The following is a 19,377-nucleotide window of genomic DNA, read 5'->3' on the forward strand; positions in this document are numbered from 1 at the left end:
TACTTATTCAGCTGATTTATGAGGTGGCATATTCTTACCTCACCATGGCCTCCTCCACCCTGAGTGAGTGACAGGACCGTCCAAATGCACACAGGAGAGCAGGAAACAGAAGAGATTATAGAAATTGATAAGTGTGTGTCTGAGATGACAAAAGATATTGTACTTTAATCATTGTCACATAAAAATTCACACTGACTAGATTTGGACATGCGTAGGCATTTCTCATAGATCAAATATAGTTTTATAATAATAGTTACATACACTGAACTCTGCAATCATGATGTCCACCAAACTGCCCACCACTATCAGCGCATCAAAAGAGTTCCAGGCATCTATAAAATAGTGCTGCGTAGTCCCAAACACAAATAGCGAAAACGAGAGAGAGAGGAAAAAGCACAAACGTAAAGGCACTAACACAAATGGATGTATCAAGACTGCATATCAAACCACTGGAGCAAAGTAAAAACTTAATTAAAAAGGGGAAAGAAAGTGTGCATCAAGTCTCACGTAAGGTCTCAGAGCCAGAAGTTTGATGATCATCTCAACCGTAAAGAGCGTAGTAAAGATCATGTTCAGGATGTCCATCACAAAGTTGAAGAGTTTGGACTGCTCATAGTGCTGTGGGTCACAGTCATGTGATCTTCTTAGTTGATCCTAATTGATTGCATGTGTATGCACAACTTCTCCCAGTGGAGTGATAACTTAATGAAATAAGATATATTGTGGGTTCACTTAGTTTTTCCTAAGTGGAAATACATACATATAACATTTCGGCTTGAAGCATCTCAGTGTTTCTAAGGTCACCAGAAGTCGTTGTTGTTTAAACGAGTTCAAAATTGTACTCTAAATTGCAAACATACAGATGTGTAGTGAATGAGACCCTCTGTGATGTATGTTACTGTTAGGGGTGTGTTTGTGTTTGAACCTGGAAGTTAGCTACTGAAGAAGTGATTTGACCAAACATACTTTTTAGGACATACTCATTTGTAAAATAGCATAAAAATAAAGTTTTTTTTTTAAATACAGAACATTTTCTGATAGGATTAGGTTATTACAGAAATACTGCACTTTAAAAATATATATTTAAAAAGGTGATAACTGAATGTAATGTTTTCAGATGCTTAATGTCATGTTATTTACAACTAAATGAAAATGTATTATAGTTTAAACTTATAGTTAAAGGCAATTATTTGAGTCTTTTTAACCACTTAGTTAGGACTTAAGTACATCTTTATTTGTAATTTCCTAATTACTTATATAGCTTTTAAAATATCTTGTGTACTGCCAAATGTACTGACAAGCATTTATAGTAAGATCAAATAAACTGTAATGTCATTTCTATTGAACCTTGTATGTCATTAAAAATATTTGTAATAATAAAATATTTCACAGTCCTGTTAAAATGATAATCGTATTTACATAAGAGCACAGAAGAGCATACACAGCATACGGTGATATGGAGAGACACAGAGGAGACTGTTGACATAGGAATTGTTGAATAAAGTTGTTATTTTTGCTTTCTTCTCAAAATGTGTTCCCGTCGCTTCATATAACCCAGATTGCACGTCTGATGGCAGATGGAGTATTCTGACAACGACTTTCATACCATTTATGGACCCTGACACTGTTATTTATTTGGCAGTCTATGGGACAGTCACAAGCCTCCAGGTTTTCATCCAAAATATCTTAAATTGTGTTCCAAGCTGAACGGAGCTTTAACGGGTTTGGAACGACATGGGGGTAAGTGATTAATGACAAAATTTTCATTTTGGGGTGGAGTATCACTTTATGTGCACTTATGTGGCCTTTTATTTTTCATATATAATATTTACTGCACGTGCAGTTTTTTTAAGATTTAAGCAGAAGAGCTTTTAAAGTTCAAGGGCTTTTCATGAAGGACAGTATTTACAGTATAACTAGCTGTATATAAAAACAAATAAAAGTCTATGGAATGTCCCCATTTAGATAGCTAAGTGAACGTGTGAGTGTGTGTGTGTGTGTGTACCTGTACAGCGAGTGTGAGCGTGTTGAGCAGAATGAGCACAAACATGATGTACTCAAACTGAGAGGAATTGATGATCTTCCAGAATTTGAGTTGAGAGGGGTTTTTGGGGATGTAAATCTTTATGGGCTGAGCTTTCAATGCGTAATACACACACTGCCGCTGTGAGCAAAGGAGAGAGACACTGTGAGACAGACAACAAGAGCAACAAAAGAATCAATCGACTAGACTAGATTTTTAATATGAGATGGCCTTGAACTCAGACTAACCTGATTCTTATTTAGTTCACAGTTTTTAAACTCAGCCTCTCCTTGTTCACGGAAGGTGATGATGACAAAACCCACGAATATATTCATCATGAAGAAGGCGATGATGATGATGTAGATGATGAAGAAGATGGAAATCTCAACCCGGTAGTTATAGATGGGTCCTCTGTTCTCTGCGTTAGCATCAATGGCTTTGTACAAGAGCCTGTGAAATGCAAGAAAGACTGTTAAAGTTTGGAGCATCCAGTATCAGCATTGTTGTGTTGAGTGGTTTTTCTCACTCACTGTGGCCAGCCCTCAAACGTGGAGACGGTGAAGAGCGCCAGCATCCCCATCAGCACGTTGTCAAAGTTAAAGTCGCTGTTCTCCCAAACTCTCTCCCTCACCATTGGATGGTTCATATCACCATCTTTGAACACCACAAACGTGCCCCTAAACAATCACACACACAAGTTTTAGAAAACAGTGAGTCACTGTGAGTGCAAATCAAACAACTCATTTATGACCAAAGAACATACTTGCACTCTTCAGGCGTATGTTTGGCCTCATCCGTGCATCTGTAGAACCGGCCCTACAAGAGGGATTACATTAATGTTATCCAGGAAGAAAATATTATTTTAACTATTGAAAAATAGCTATATGGCTACGTGTTAACAACATTAACTAGTAGTTGCGCAAACTAGGCGATGTCTACCTAAAAGGAAAGTCCTCTCAGAAGGACTTGATGCATTAAGAAAGTAAACTGTGTCAGTTTTGATTTCAGGTTGACTTTATGTACCTTGAAAAGCTGCACACCGATACAAGCGAACATGAACTGGAGGAGAGTGGTGACGATGAGGATGTTGCCAATAGTGCGGATGGCCACAAATACACACTGAATCACGCTCTGAAGACACAAACAGCAACACTCATTGAAGGTTATGAATGAACATAACTAGAAAGAATGAACATTGTGGTACAGTATTTAGGGCTGCATGAAATTGGGGAAAAATGACATTGCAATTGTTTGTTTTTCTGCTATACATACACTGTGATATGAAAAATACAAGAATCATAGAAAGAATCATTTGAAACTGAATAGGCATCCTAGGCAAGGCAAAATTTATTTATATAGCACATTTCATAAAAAAATGGTAATTCAAAGTGCTTCACATATAAAAGGAATAAAAATAATCATAAAAAAACAATCACAACAATAAAACAAGGAATGCAAAAATGTTTAAATTATTTAAAAATTTATTTAAAATGAATGAAAACAGTTAAAAATAAAAAAACATAAAATAGAATGCAAGTAATTTATTAAAAGTAATTTAGAATTTAAATGAGTTTATATAAAATACTTTTATATAAAATCTTTTAATTATAAAATTACAAAATAATTTTAAAAACCTGAAAATGACTGTTTACTCTAGAGACTTTGTTTTAAATGTGAACCATCCTGAAATATTTGGGAAAACTGGACAAATTGTAGTAAACAAATAGTTTTTTTAAAAAAAATCTGCTTCCAGTTCCAGTACTATTAAATAACTATCAAATTCCTCCTAATTTGCTGCTTATTAGAAAGGTAGTTCTTAAGTACTAATAAACAGCCAGTGTGCTAGTAATGTGCATGCTAATAAGCAACTAGTTAATAATGAGAATTGGTCCCTAACTTAGTGTTAAATACAGCTGTAAAACTAGAAATAGAAGATATTAACATCTTAATTTTCAAATCATCAAGCTTTTATTTATTTTTTTCTGGAAAAGAAATAAATGCACTGAGGGTTTAGAGACATTTTTTTAATTTTTTGTTAATTTACATGTGTGCAATTTTTATTGTGATTATTATTGTTTTTTATTTTTTTTAATGCATTGTAATATTAGTATTATACTATATATTTATATAGTAAATATATATTTATTTTTTGTAAAAAAAAAATTAGAAAAAAAATAGTAGAACTGTAAAATTACAATATTAATATGTATATTCTAATGTCTGATCTTTATTATGGTGGCTTTTTAGCAAGTAAAATAAAATAATAAAATAAATGTACTGCTGGTTTCAGAGAGATTCACAGCACCATGTTACTTTCTTTACATGCGAGTATCTCATGATACAGTGCTTCTACATTACTGAGTGACTTGGTTCTCATTTGATAATCACATCAATCACAATATCAATTTCATTTCAACATATCAGAACTGATGGTATTGCATGGCATATCAGTATCATCTGCTGGAGACTGTGGATGTTAGCATGGAAAAATGCATCGTGAGTTTGTACCTTGAGTCCCTTTGCTCTGTTGATGGCTCGAAGAGGCCGGAGCACTCTCAATACTCGAAGAATCTTCACCACAGAAATGGCACTAGAACTAAATACAGAAACGACAACGAATAAGTGAATGAATCAATGAATAACTGAACTGAGTCACAGATGAACACTTACTGCAAAAAGAAAGAGGTGAGGGACACGCTGACGACCAGCAGGTCCAGGAGGTTGAAGGCGTTTCTGCAGAAGGAACCTTGATGAAGGAAAGCTCCATACACAGTCATCTGAGCAACACACGACACACATTTTCATTAATGTGCACATTTAAAATGAAGCAAAAGCTTAAACTCCATGTTCACAAAACTCTGAGGATTTTGCACGACCAGTCCCTTGTTGCAGCTCAAAACCTTAGTTTTAAGGTTATTTTGACCTTATTTTAGTATTAGTTTTGTTATACTAAAGTTAGTTATATTTTATTTTGAATAAGCTTTTAGTTTTTTTTATTATTTATTTTTAAATAGCATTTAATGTGCTTCAACCTAAACGTATTTTAGTTAGTTGCCACATTTCTACTTTTAGTTTAGTGTATGTTTTCCATCTAATATTTATAATTTATTTTATTTCACCTTTATTTTAATGTACAAAAATGTTATTTAATAATTTTAGTTTTAGTTTTATTTAACAATAACACCCCTGCCCATTATTAGATATGTAGAAAAGATAAAAATCAGTTTGAAGCATAAAGAGCTAATTTTTTATTTTTTTTATTTTTTTTTGTGCAGGATCAATAGTTTACCTTCAGCATGATCTCAATAGTGAAGACGGTGGTAAAGACATAATCAGCATATCCCAGCATCTATCATAAGACATAAAAACAGCGATCAATCTCATGTCACCTGGTCAATCTCACGAGTCCATGTCATATTTCACCCCAAATAATCAGTTTGCATAGAAAAAACTATTTTAGAACCATTAAGATGAAAAAACACATAATTTAAATTGTAATTAAAAAATTGTAAACATACTTCATGATAATATTTGCTGATTTTAAGAAAAAATATTAGTTATTAAATTAAAGTATTTACAGTTATTATATTAAAAAATAAATGATTGTGTATTAAAGTAATAAATGTGAATATAAAAAAATAATTTCACAATTTTAAAAAAATATATATACTTATGTAAAATATAATTGACTTTGGGGTGAAATATTAAGGTCTTCAAGGGATTCACCTACATATCTGCTTCAAACTAGAGGTTGTGCTTTAAGACTAGTTTGATCTCTGTAGGGCACAAGGGATGGAGCTTGGGGTTTGGGAACCACAGTCCTGTAGAGAAAAGCCATCCAACAGGATCTATGACTGTTTTAAGACCATCAAATGCTAATGTTACAGGGCCAGTTAGTGTGCCTGACTACAGTTTTTCAGAATTGTAAAATTATATACTAATAATTTAGTTCACATATTTTCTAACAATATGAACACTGACTGATCTGCACACAGACTGGCCCTCAAGCGCTCTCTGGTCTAGTCCTCTATTCTAGAGGTCCATGAACTTACAACATTCCTGACAGAATGAGTTTTGATTGGGTCTTCAGCAGCCAATGAAAAACTACTGAATATGATGAAGATGAGGATGAAGTTGGTGAAGTAATGATGATGAATGAGGTTGTGGCAGGCGACTCTGAGACTGTGAATATTGGCATGGTCAATTTCAGGTCAGAGATAAGAAAAATAATCATTATTAGCAAACAACATTTGTACCATTTTTTTTTTTAACATACCAGTTTTTCTTTCCAAGGATGAAAAAGGAACTTCCGTCAGGAATAGGTACAATTTTCTCTTTGGGTTGAAAACTTTCGACTTTCATGGGAGTGCCTATACCTTTAGGGAACATGAAGAAAAAAATGTAATTCAATTAATTCTCATATATTTATAATGAATACGAATATAAAGAATTGGACTGGACAGAATTTACCCTCAAGCCCTTCAATTGCTCTCAACTCTTCGTGCTCTTCCCAATCGTCCATATCATTCTGAACAAATTAAGAAAAAGAAACATATAAAGAATAATATGGCAAGAACGATCATAGAAATTCAACATGTGGATAACTGAAATTATAATCAACAGATCATATAGAAATTCTCAATAAATGGAAATGGTTCAATAAAAGTCTTTGATCAGCTAAAGCATGATTAATCAGTGCACATTATATAAAACCATAATTTTACATTCATCAAAATTTGATAACTTTTACCTTTTCCACTGAAGAAACATTAATATCAATTATTAACCAATTATATCTTCACAACCCAATCAAATAGTGAAAAATCAAATCCTGCTACACATTATTTACTGCTAACAATTCTGAAATACATCACATTTTAAAGGTTAAAGGCATAGTTCTCCCGAAAGTGAAAATTTGCTGAAAATGTATTCTCTCTCATGACATCCAAGATGTAGATGATTTTGTATTATCATGAGAACAGATTTGGAGAAATGCAGCATTGCATCGCTTGCTCAGCAATGGATCCTATGCAGTGAATGGGTGCCATCAGAATAAGAGTCCAAACATCTGATAAAAACATCACAAAAAAACACAAACAACCCAAACAGCTCCAAAAAAAAGCAAAAAAATCATTTGTGTAATTATATTTTGATTATTGTGATGTTTTTATCAGATCACTGGTAAGTAAATGATATAATGCTAAATTTCCCCAAATCTGTGACGATAAAGAAACAAACTCATCTGCATCTTGAATGGCCAGAGGGTGAGTAAATGTTCATTTTTGGTTGAACTATTCTTTAAATGTGTCACAAATGCCTTTAGCAGAGAGAAAACCCGAGCACGGTTCTTACTCCAGCTTCGTCTTCTTCTCTTTCTTCATCATCCTCCCATTCCTCCTCCTCTTCTTTTTTCTCTCTTTAAAACAGAACGAACAGATTGAGCTCTGTGCCTGTGAATGCAGGACAATAGCAAGGATGTGCACATTTGGCTTCTGTCCTGTGTGTGTGTATGTGTTGCCTACTCTTTTTTCTTTTTGCCACCAACTCCGGCTAAGTTGTCCACAGCGATAGCCAAGAAAACATTCAGTAAGATGTCTGGATGACAAAGTCAAGGGCCAGAAACAAGACTCAAGACACAAGAACAGCCATATGGAAAGGTTAATCAATATGACAATATGGAGTTTATAGAACATTAAATATATTTTACACATATTTCACATTGAAAAGATACAGTTACCACAGACGAAAAGAATGACAAAGTAAATAGAGACAATCATATTGGGAAACACTGGTCCACCATACGCCATGATGCCATCATACATGACAGAATTCCAGTCCTCTCCTGTTAGGATCTACATAAGAAAGAGCTTCAGTTTACATCTCTCCGTTCAGTAAACTCCTGTAATCTGAATCTGTTCTCAATCTCTTAGAATTTGTATATTGTAATAAAGATGCACTGTAAAGAATCATCATTAAAGTTAATAGTTGCTAATATAATAATCATTGTTTTAGGAGTAGGATGACAAAAAAGCCACTTCCTACATAATCTGTAGATTGCAGATAATATAATATTCATTGAATAAAATGCCACTTAAGTGTACTTAAAGAGAAACATTTTGTGAATGTTTCTTAACGCACTTAAAAATTGAAAATGTACTAAATTGCTACTTCATCATGTAAATACTAAATATATTTAAATACACAACATACAGTACAAGTTTCAATAGACATGACAAGGATGTACATATATTTAATGATTAAGCATATTAATTCTATAAAATATACTCTTTTTAAAAGTATGCTAAGTGTACTTCATTTTCATAAGAGATACATTAGAGCTTAGATGAAGAGTTAAATATATGAAAATCACTGTAAAAAAATGACTGCTTGGTAACAGAGGCAGTTACCTGGAAACAGGTGAGCAGGGCAGATGGAAAAGTGTCAAAGGTGCTTCTTTTCATTTGAGTCTCATCAAAGTTGAACTTTCCGCCGAAGAGCTGCATGCCCAGGAGAGCGAAGATGATGAGGAAGAGGAAGAGCAGCAGCAGCAGGGAGCAAATGGCCTTCATAGAGTTCAGCAAAGAGCTCACCAGGTCTGACAGGGCAGCCCAGTGTCTAAAGAGAGACACCAACAAATTCAGCATGTGCTGTGACTCCTTAAAACTATTGAGTCTTAATTTAAGAATAAGTTCCCATTTTTTAATAAAATCTAAAATCCATTACAGGTTAATTCTATGACTTTCTTCTTTCAGACAAATACAATCAGAGTTATATAAAAAAAATGTCTTCGCTCTTCCAAGCTACAATACGTCACTAAATTTTGAACCACAAAAAAAAGCACACATCCATCTTTTAAATCAATCATAAAAAGTGCTCCACATGGCTTCTAAACCATAATCTCTAGCTTCCGCTAACTCGTATGCAAGTTCATCAGAGAGTGGCGTTCCAGCAGATGACGTAGGAGTAGCAAATCGCACAATGACAGAAGTGGGGCCAAGTTGTTGTTTTGAAAGTCACAAGTAAGTCTCGAGACTTTGCATTCATTTGAGTCGAGTCACGAGTCAAGACAGACAAGTCCCAAGTCAAGTTGCAAGTCCTCAACTTCAAGCTTCAAGTCCTAAACAAGTCATTAGTGCTGTTTGCCCAAAATAGTGTCTCTATATTAATTACTACAGTTATTTTAAAGTCATTAATAGTCTATAGTAAGTATAATTATAAAGATATAATAATTAGTGGTGTTTTGTTGAGGACTGAATCATTGTTTGTGAACAAATCGTAGGCCTACATGAATAGATCATTTCTTTTAAGTGCACTGTTTCATTTGTAAACAATTGTCAAAAAGAGTCAAATATTTAATAACTTGCTAATACGTAAAACAGACACTGATTTATGGCCACCTACTGATGTAGGTCTACAGAAATACACATAGCTTTATTGACATGATTTTTCAGCATTTATACTATTTACAAAACATTTATGGCACTTTGAGTCTTAAACAGATATGTCGATACAGAACGTTAATTACTGGGCAACAAGATAGGCCTACATAAAAATGAAGTGGAAAAGTAAATATATAATAATAGTTACAATATATATAAATGTTAAATACAAATAAGAAACCATCAGTGAATGGGTTTAAAATACAGATTAGATTATGAGCTTTCTTATAGGTCTATATTAGCCTATTTTATGTTTTTTGTTATATGGATAATAACAAATTGTATCAGCGTTTCTTCTTATTCTTCTTATTATTAATAACATTAATATAATCGGTTTATAGTGATTATGTGTATTTTAAAAGTCTAAAACATTGAATAGCCTAAACAGCATGTGGTTGAAAACACTTACAAGTGCTCACTGAGTGAGTCCCTCTCTGGCTCAGTGTAAAAAGCTGCGTTAATCATACCAGTGTGATCGTACACTTCAGTTACCAGCCTATATTGATCACAACTCTGTTTTTTTAGAAGGTAGGCTCAAGCCAAGTCTCAAGTCATTGTCAAAGTCTAAATCAAGTCGCAATCCTTTTTTGATTATGCCGAGTCAAGTCCTCAAATTTGGAACTCAAGTCCGAGTCAAGTCCAAGTCAATGCGACACGAGTCCACAACTCGAATCTCAAAGATCTGGAAACACTAATGAGCTCAATCACCTTGTGACTTTGAAGATTAGTGTTGGGGGTAACGGAGCGCATTACAAGTAACGCCGAGCTTACGTAATCAGATTACTTTTTTCAAGTAAAAACTAGTAAAGGTAACGCATTACTTTTTAATTTACAAGAAAATATCTGAGTTTCACTTTTTCAAAAAAGTAACGCCAGTTACTTTGTATTCCCATTTTTTGACTGACAAGCCTCCTGTTCCCATATTGGGAGAAACTCGGAAGTATGGAGGCGTTGTGTGCGCTGTGTGAACATGATGTTACTGCAGTTCTAGACTAAATGTGAATGTGCATTAATTCATCCCACTCACAAAAAACAAAAAAAAAAAACAACAGATTTAGTATTCATCAAAATTAATAAAAACAATCACTGAAATGCAAACTCAGAATATGACGCAAACCTGCAATAACTAAATATATTAAATAACACAAATGTATCTATTCCCATTTTATTAACAGTGTCTTTGCTGCTGACCTTTAATGATCCAGTTCAACCATACTAATAATCAAAAAAATGACTTTTAGATAAATAACAATTGTGCTTCATTGTTTTTTTTTTTATTGCTGAAGAGTGTTGAACCTTCTTCTCCTGTGTTCTACTGTACAGACGTGAATTTACTTTTCCTTCAGCCTGAGGTTTATTCATTACCACTTTTTGGTGTGAAAGGGCTTTTACATTTGCTATAAATAGAACTTCTTATATTAAAAACAATCAAGCCCTGCTCATATTTAAAAAGTAACGTGAAAGTAACGCAAAAGTAATGTAACACCATTACTTTCCATAAAAAGTAACTAAGTAACGTATTTAGTTACTTTTTTAGGGAGTAACGCAATATTGTAAGGCATTACTTTTAAAAGTAAACTTCCCCAACACTAATGAGCTCAATCACCTTGTGACTTTGAAGATTCGGATCAGACGGACGCAGCGCAGCACAGAGATACCGATGGGTGGGATTACGTCCATCTCCACCAGCACCGTCTCCAAAATCCCACCACAAACCACAAAACAATCGAAACGATTGAAGAGTGCCATGAAGTAGATCTGAAAGCCGAAGCTGTAGATCTTCATCAGCATCTCCAGCGTAAACAGAGCCAGAAGGATCTTATTTGCTCGTTCTGGAACATTAAAGAGTCCGTATTTAAGACAGGGTCAGTTCATGTCATCACAGGCAAACTCTGGCAACACTTTACTTCACTCACACACACACACCCTGTATGTCGGTGAGCCACTGCGGTTGGCTGTAGTGTTCAGAGGCGCTGGCGGCAGTGTTGAGGAACACCAGCAGCAGCACCAGCCAGTAGAAATTGGTGGATTTGACAGCCACACGGCAGTTCTTCCTGATGACCAGATTCAAGTGGTACAGCTGCTCACTGAGAAAGAGAAGAACCATATTAACAGACTTTAAATATAACACTTTAAAAAAAGGAAAATACGTAAGAAATGAAAAGAAGAAATTTTGGGGTTCTGTTCAACAAATAAACACCTACCAAAAACTTATAGCCATCAGTCGTGCCCTGAGGAACATAAAATAATTTAGATTAATCAAAGTTCTGGTGTTTATTACTGTATAATATATGATTTAGCAGTTTAAATGTTGTACTTACATGATAGATGCACAGCAGCCGTTGTCATCATCCAGGAACGCTTCAAACTCAGAGTCTGAATCCGATTCTGCATAAAAGAAAAAGGACTGAATGCATAATTCAAAAATAAATAAAATTGTTTTATAGTTTGATATGCAATACATTTAAATATCAGAGAGAAACTGAGTTCAGTACCTCCATCTTCACTGTGTTTGTACCAGCCATATTTTTTCATCATCTTTTTCTTAGCCACCACAGCACCTGCCATTTACACCACAGAAAATAATAAATAAATAAATACATTTTAAAAAGCACTCAATTGCATTACAATTGCACTTCAAATCTTAAAAGTATATATCATTTTTTAGTGTAACTGTAAGCATACTTAAAAAGAGTCCACTTTAATGATTATGTTTCTAATTTGTAGTACTTTTTAAATACACATTTAAAAAAGGTTCAACAGAAATGACAAGTATATTTTAGTTTACCATTAAATGCTTGACGGTACATTTAACAGTTTCAATAGAAGGAATTATGAAATTATGTATAAAGGGCCCAGTCCTGCTGGGTCAGCTAATTACATTCAATGTAATTTTAAACTATAAAACATTTTCATGTAATTAACATGCAATTAACAGTATAAAAACATTAATTGAATTTTTCAAAAACATACATATTACATTATAAATTATTTATAATTCATAAAAAAAAATTCATTTCCACAACACAAGACATTACATCATAAAACAAATCACATTACATCATCTCAACTTCACAGAGCAGAAGTATTTATTTATAATTTATGCTTTCACTGTCTGTTTTGATTGTGTGATCATATTGTAAACAGGAATGCTAAATAAAGCTTATATTACGTTTATTTCCATCCTCATCCATGTCCTCTGCTTCAATGAGCCAGTCCATGTATCCGATCATGTCCTCCTCCATCTGCTGTTTCTCCTGGGCCTTTTGCAGCTCACCGCGACACACGGCCTTCTCTCTCTCTTTAGAGAACTCACTGTGATGTGAAAGAGACACACGCATTACAATATGTTCAATAATGCCCAAAAAATGATATCACAAGTCACCCTTACCCTTAAGAGCTTTTCATTTCACCATCAGTCTACAATAACAACCATTTACCATACTACACTAGACTATTAAAAAACATATCTATGAGTTAAAAGGCTTAAAAGGGATCAGGGCTGGAGTCACTTACCCGCTTAACACACCCAACACAAGATTGAGGACAAAGAAAGATCCAAAAATGACCAGAGACACAAAATAAATCCAAGGCAGCTCAAACCCGATGGAATCATTCATCTGAGAGAAACATTGCAGATGTGAGAAAAAAAAAATAAGATGTTATATGCTGTTGATTGTTTTTGAGTGGCATAGCTTGGATTTAACTGTAAACAGTCAAGGTTAGGAAGTGATTCTATGTAGTGCTGTTAAATTGTGACATAAAACTAAAAACTGGAATTGAAGTATAATAAAAAATATGAATATAACATAAAAAATAAAATTAATCAACAAAAAAGTGGAAACTGGAAACTAACTGAAAATTAATTTAAGTTGAGTTACTAAAATGAAGTTTTTGAGCTGATTTAATATTGCATAAATCAGAAAGAAGCTCAAATAATCATATAATTTAGTTCCAATAAATGATCCTGTTTTTGTAACATTAGCAACTATAGCTTAATATATTAAGAGTGAAATATGGAGATCAGGCCACACCCAGTAGAGCACATCAGTCCAGCCCTCCATAGTAATGCACTGGAATACAGTCAGCATGGCAAAGAAGATGTTGTCAAAGTTAGTGATGCCTCCATTGGGTCCCTCCCATCCTCCCCGACACACGGTGTTGTTCCCCACACAGAAACGACCGTTACCAGCAAAAGCACATGGTGTTGGATCATCGTCCACCATTAGATCTTTTTACATAAAAACAAACACAATTTAGTAAGCTTTATACTGCTAACAGTGAACAAATACCCACAAGGGATAGTCCACCAAAAATGTTTAATTCTGTCATCATGTATTCACCCTCATATCGTTTCAAACATTTTCAAAACAAATGTTAAGATATTTTTAATGAAACCTGAGAGGTTTCTGTACCTGTATTGAAAGTAAAGGTAAACAATTTAAAAAAAAATCCAAAAATGTTATAAGGTGTCATAAAATGCATTTAAATGTGGTTAATCCAAATCTTGTGAAGAGAGATATGATCACTTTATATGATGAGCAGATTTAATTAAACCTTTTATGTGTATGTTTGGTTTGGAACTACAATTAAGGTCAGTGAACCATGACAGAATTGTATTTTTTGGGAGTACAACTGTGTCCCTTTAAATGCAAATAGAGTGGCATTGCAGTCAGCTGTGTAAAAGCCTGCGCTTGCATTTCTCACCTGTTCCTACATAGAAGCAGGTCTTGTGCATCTTGCCAATGAAGAGCTCCAGCCCAATGATGGCGTAAATGATGATGACAAACATGACCAGCAGACCGATGTGGAGCAGAGGCACCATGGCCTTCATAATGGAGTTCAACACAATCTGCAGACCTGCACACATCACAACCTGAATCACAATCACTGTAGATGTGGGAATTAGACTCAGCCAGCACTGTGTGTACAAATGTCCAGTCAGAAGAACACATGCACAAACACTTACTCGGCACTCCGGACACGAGCCGCAGGGGTCGCAGTACTCTGAAAGCTCTCAGGGCTTTGACATCTAGACCTCCTGGTTTACCTGCAGCATGATGGGCCTCTCCTGGTTTGTGCTCGCCCATCTCAGCTATAACGCTGAAAAGACTGCATATGGAGCACACGAACCTGGTGAGCTCTATTGTCAGTTAAGTACATCATATATATTGATTAAACCAATTAAATAAAAAATTAAATAAATTAATTATTTAATCAAACTATTTATATAAAGTTGCATTTATAAGTATGTCCAACTTTACCCAAATATATACAGTAAATTCAAATAAAGCAATATATAATATATAGCATATCTCATCTGCTATATTATTGCCCCGCCCTAATCTGCTAAATGCAACTTTAGGACATAAGGATATTATAAACATAAAGGTCATGATTTTCTGTAAATCTGCTTTGAAACAATGAGTATTGTGGAAAGCACTATACAAATAAATATAACTTGACTTGTATTTGGAAGTATATTTTAAGTAACCTCACGCATACCCGACAATGACAATGACAAAATCCAGCAAGTTCCAGCCGCTGCGGATGTATGCGCTGGGATGCATGACCAGACCGTACGCCAGAATCTTTGTGAATGTTTCGATGGTGAAAATGACCAGAAACACATACTCCACTTGTTCCTAGGAATAATTAAGGTAGTAAGTAAAAGAGAAATAGAATATCTATGACTGAGCTGAAATCACTAGTTTTATTACTTTTAAACAATTGTTGTATCATGTTGTGCCAAATAACTGATAAATATTAAAGTTTGGGATCAGTAAGATTTTTAATGTTTTTTTTTACAGAAGTCTCTTATTATTAAAAACACAGAAAAAACAGCAATATTGTGCAGTATTTTTACAATTTAAAATGACTGTTTTCTAATTTAATATTCTTCAAATTATAATTTATTTCTATGATTCAAAGCTCAATTTTCATTAGCTATTACTCCAGCCATTTCTTCAGTCTTTAGTGTACAAATTCCTGCAGAAAACTTTCTAATATTCTGATTTTTATCATTGTTGGAAACTGTTGTGGTGTGTTATCCCTTGCACACACACACACACACACACACACACACACACACACACACACACATATATATATATATATATATATATATATTAAGCAGCACAACTGTTTCCAACATTGATAATAAATAAATATATTGTAATGATTTCTGAAGGATCAAGTGACCCTTAAGACTGGAGTAGACTATTAATGCTGAAAAGTTAGCTTTGCGTCACAGGAATGAATTATATTTTAAATTGTAATAATATTTCACAATATTACTGTTTTTTTTTCTGTGTTTGTGATCAAATAAATGATTAAATAAATGATCTCCTGCCCTGATGAACATTAGAAATTTCTTTAAAAAACATTGAAAATCTTACTGATCCCAAACTTTTGTATTATGCTTGTGAAGGAATTTGATCTAAACACCCACACTCACTCTCCCTTTCACCTGCTTTCCCTTAACACACATTGCTGAGCTCATTAGCTTTCTGCCCTCTTGACCCACTCAGTACTAAGCTAAAGCTAAAGGCTCTAGGTATCCCACACATTATTCCAGGTAATCATTCGTACGCTGCAGACATTATACTGACTCAACAGACCTCAGTGCAACACCACAGCTGACCTGGAAATCTCAGTTTATGAGCAAAGAGTTCTATATAGTGCATAACTTAAATCCAGACAGATTTTATTTTTGTGTGAGAAAAAACTCCTTCAGACTAAAAATAGAAACAGAAGCATGGACGCATTCTAAAAGCAACAGGCATTACGATTTGTTGGAATCATTAATGTCTATATTAAATTTCCAGTCACAGAGTAGATCACATGTAAGGACAATGAGCGAGCGGCCATAGTGCGAGAACAACAGATGGTTAATACTCTTATCCAGTTTGGTATTCAGAGCTGTCAGTCAAACTTCAAGCCTAATGCAATTATAGTGTTGCACCGAACACGGGCAGCCCTCTAACCTTCTTTTTATTGAATACCCTCAGTTTCACAGATTCACATCATTAAAAAATCTATTACAGACATGTTGTTCAGCCAGAGCTCAAGTACTTTCCATAACAATGCTGTGTCCTAACCTGGTGCTACGTGAAAAGCCTGACTAATCATGAAATCGCTGGATAACATGCAGTTATGTGGCTCAAGATTTTGAACCAATGAGATTTAAAAATGTGTGCAACTAACCAACAAGACACTACAGTAGTAGAAACCAAGTATTCGATAAAATGTCCTGTCACTAGTCACAGTTCAAGCCTTGGTGTAATTTGTGTGCTGTAGAAGTATTGTTGTTAGTTCACTAAGTTAACTAATATTAACACATGAAACCCTATTGTAAACTGTTATAAATATAAACAGAATAGATATAAAAAATAATATATACAGAAATTGGATGTATTTTAATATTCTGGCTGAATTTAGGCATCGAACATATAGATCCAAATATATTTTCTCTATATATTTCTCTTCTCTCTTTGTCTCTCTCCCATCTCTCTCTCTCCCTCTCCATATATATATACTGTATGTGAGTAGCTGAATGTGCTTGGGTGGGGCACAAAGTTTTATTATGTGGTTTGATATTTTTTTTGCTGGGGCGATCAGTGTTCACTCACTGTGGCAGATCATGGTAATGTTGACAATGCACACTCACCAGATTGTGGTTGGTGGCATTGGAATCGTCTTCAGGAAATGGTTTGGACACACCAAGGGCAACACAGTTGGCAAAGATGGCCAGTAAAATGAATATATCAAAAGGCTTAAAGGTCTTAGGTCAAGGAAACGACTGTCTTGAAAACATACAAGAGAATGCACAAGGTTTGCACATACTTTGGCAAAAGGATATTTCCACTCGACCAGGGCCAGTGCTGCCATGCGTATAGGATTGCTGAGAGTCAGGCAGCACAGAGCTCTGGGTGCACGCAGGGCTGATTTGTTAGCTTGTGTGTGCTTCTTGGCACCTCCAGGTCTCCTTTGCCCTGCAGAACCTGTTGAGTTGAGAGTGTCCGTCTTGCTGGGGTCAGCCAAACCGACTCCATCTGAAATAAATGGTTTTCAAATTAAAATTATGTCGCTAAAATATTAAAGGATAAGAAAATCTCTCCAAACATATATAATGTTTTTCTTAAAGTAAATGAATGCTGACAGTAGCACTTTGGATTACAGACCAATTCTCAATATTAACTAGTTGCTTATTAGCATGCATATTAGTAGCATATGTGACCCTGGACCACAAAACCAGTCATAAGTCACTGGGGTATATTTGTAGCAATAGCCAACAATACATTGTATGGGTCAAAATTATCGATTTTTCTTTTATGCCAAAAATCATTAGGATATTAAGTAAAGATCATGTTCCATAAAGATATATAGTAAATTTGTAACTGACCCTTATGACTGGTTTTGTGGTCCAGGGTCACATATTGGCTGTTTATTACTCATAAAGCCCATATTAATGCCTCATTTAGATCCCTAAAACCTACCTCATACCTAAACTTCATCTTACCATAACAATCATCTTCCTTGCTATTAATAAGCAATAAATTAGGAGTTTATTGTGGCAAAAGGTGTAGTTAATAATTAGTTAATAGTGAGAATTGGTCCCCAAACTAAAGTGTGACAAAACTGACGTCCTGCATCATCCGGACACCACTCTCTTGTGAATGCACGTACAACAGTTAGCGGAAGCTAGAGATTAAGGTTTATAAAGTTGTAATTATGGATATTTTTCTTACACAAATGGATCGCGTCACTTAAGAAGGCTTTTATTAAACCCCCGGACCTGTGTGGACTTCTTTTATAATGGATGAGTGTAATTTTTTTGGATTTCAAATTTTGGACTACCATTCACTTCCATTATAAAGCATGAATTAGCCTGGACATTGTTTAATAAAACTCTCATTGTATTCGTCTGAAAGAAGAAAGTCATATAAACCTAGAATGGCTTGAGGGTGAGTAAATCATGGGGTAATTTTCATTTTTGGGTGAACTATCTCTTTAAGAAGCCTTATAAGGAATCGGGCAGAACTAAGTGACCTTAGTGAGAAAAAACGAACAGCTAGTATTTGATACTCCAAGAACACAATGCCCATTACAAACTCAACACATTACACTACAATTGCTATAAAGGGGTTATTAAAGCATCTATCTATCTATTGCAAGAAATGCAAGGATGTGAACTGCCAATGCAAACATGTAAACAGAAATTGTTACTGCACCAAAAATGTATGGGCTAACTTCTATATTGTAACTTTAAAATGTAATTTGTCAATAACCTATTTATTATTTTAGTTGAATAATGACAAACGTTTGTTCTACGTTATGCCTGTCTACTGTACTGACAGTGTTTCCAGTGCAGGTGTTGTGTTTTATCACTCACCTTTCGGTACCGCATCCATGTCCACAACTCCTTCAGCACCGTCTGCTGCTTACTCACACGAACTCACATGAAACAATAACTTACAACAGCTTTCATATCTATTAACTGTATCAATCTGGCTGAGCGTCGCGAGCAAACAGGTGTCACAACAGCTCACGCGCGCCGCGCACAAAACACGCAACTCCAAACACGCTCCAAAGACCAAAACATTTTTTCTTAAATATTTTTACGCGAATCAAGACACGTGGATTGTTCTATGTGTAGCACCCATTAAGCAAAACGAATGTATAATCTATCATCGTGTAAACGCAGATCCCGGTAAAGCCGTGCAGGATTAACTGATGTGAGCCGGTTAACGGGGATGACTGCCCTGAAACCTTTCAGAGGGAGGTGGAGACACGGGGACAACTCTGGACGCCTTGAAGCATGTTAACCAACTATGTTCAAAGCTTTTTTCTTTTCAGTAAACTTTTTGTTTTAATCTGAGGAAAAGAAAAAACTGAACATGAAACGAAACTCCA

General features: G+C 34.8%; 1 protein-coding gene across 2 annotated transcripts in view; it reads right to left on the reverse strand.

Moving 5' to 3' along the window:
• LOC122138267 (voltage-dependent L-type calcium channel subunit alpha-1D-like) overlaps positions 1–19,209 on the reverse strand; it is a 39,040-nt gene extending 19,831 nt beyond the window's left edge. The window contains exons 1-32 of one of the 2 annotated variants that reach the window (XM_042730138.1): positions 18,857–19,209; positions 17,324–17,516; positions 17,132–17,237; positions 14,968–15,107; positions 14,432–14,574; positions 14,170–14,322; positions 13,497–13,693; positions 12,979–13,082; positions 12,635–12,777; positions 11,958–12,023; positions 11,784–11,850; positions 11,667–11,693; positions 11,389–11,549; positions 11,069–11,294; positions 8,431–8,638; positions 7,755–7,875; positions 7,546–7,618; positions 7,376–7,439; positions 6,494–6,551; positions 6,300–6,399; positions 6,076–6,205; positions 5,313–5,372; positions 4,694–4,800; positions 4,532–4,619; positions 3,047–3,154; positions 2,787–2,839; positions 2,554–2,700; positions 2,272–2,473; positions 2,006–2,164; positions 508–618; positions 262–345; positions 39–59 (exon numbers count right to left, since the gene is read on the reverse strand). In XM_042730138.1, coding sequence (XP_042586072.1) covers positions 39–59; positions 262–345; positions 508–618; positions 2,006–2,164; positions 2,272–2,473; positions 2,554–2,700; positions 2,787–2,839; positions 3,047–3,154; positions 4,532–4,619; positions 4,694–4,800; positions 5,313–5,372; positions 6,076–6,205; positions 6,300–6,399; positions 6,494–6,551; positions 7,376–7,439; positions 7,546–7,618; positions 7,755–7,875; positions 8,431–8,638; positions 11,069–11,294; positions 11,389–11,549; positions 11,667–11,693; positions 11,784–11,850; positions 11,958–12,023; positions 12,635–12,777; positions 12,979–13,082; positions 13,497–13,693; positions 14,170–14,322; positions 14,432–14,574; positions 14,968–15,107; positions 17,132–17,237; positions 17,324–17,516; positions 18,857–18,875 — 3,639 coding nt within the window. In that variant the 5' untranslated portion in view covers positions 18,876–19,209. The remainder of the gene's footprint in view (positions 1–38; positions 60–261; positions 346–507; positions 619–2,005; positions 2,165–2,271; positions 2,474–2,553; positions 2,701–2,786; positions 2,840–3,046; positions 3,155–4,531; positions 4,620–4,693; positions 4,801–5,312; positions 5,373–6,075; positions 6,206–6,299; positions 6,400–6,493; positions 6,552–7,375; positions 7,440–7,545; positions 7,619–7,754; positions 7,876–8,430; positions 8,639–11,068; positions 11,295–11,388; positions 11,550–11,666; positions 11,694–11,783; positions 11,851–11,957; positions 12,024–12,634; positions 12,778–12,978; positions 13,083–13,496; positions 13,694–14,169; positions 14,323–14,431; positions 14,575–14,967; positions 15,108–17,131; positions 17,238–17,323; positions 17,517–18,856) is intronic. The other variant, XM_042730137.1, reaches the window with a different exon arrangement.
• Positions 19,210–19,377: the final 168 nt, after the last annotated feature.

This window comes from Cyprinus carpio, chromosome B8 (assembly GCF_018340385.1).
Source record: "Cyprinus carpio isolate SPL01 chromosome B8, ASM1834038v1, whole genome shotgun sequence".
NCBI classification, from domain to species: domain Eukaryota; kingdom Metazoa; phylum Chordata; class Actinopteri; order Cypriniformes; family Cyprinidae; genus Cyprinus; species Cyprinus carpio.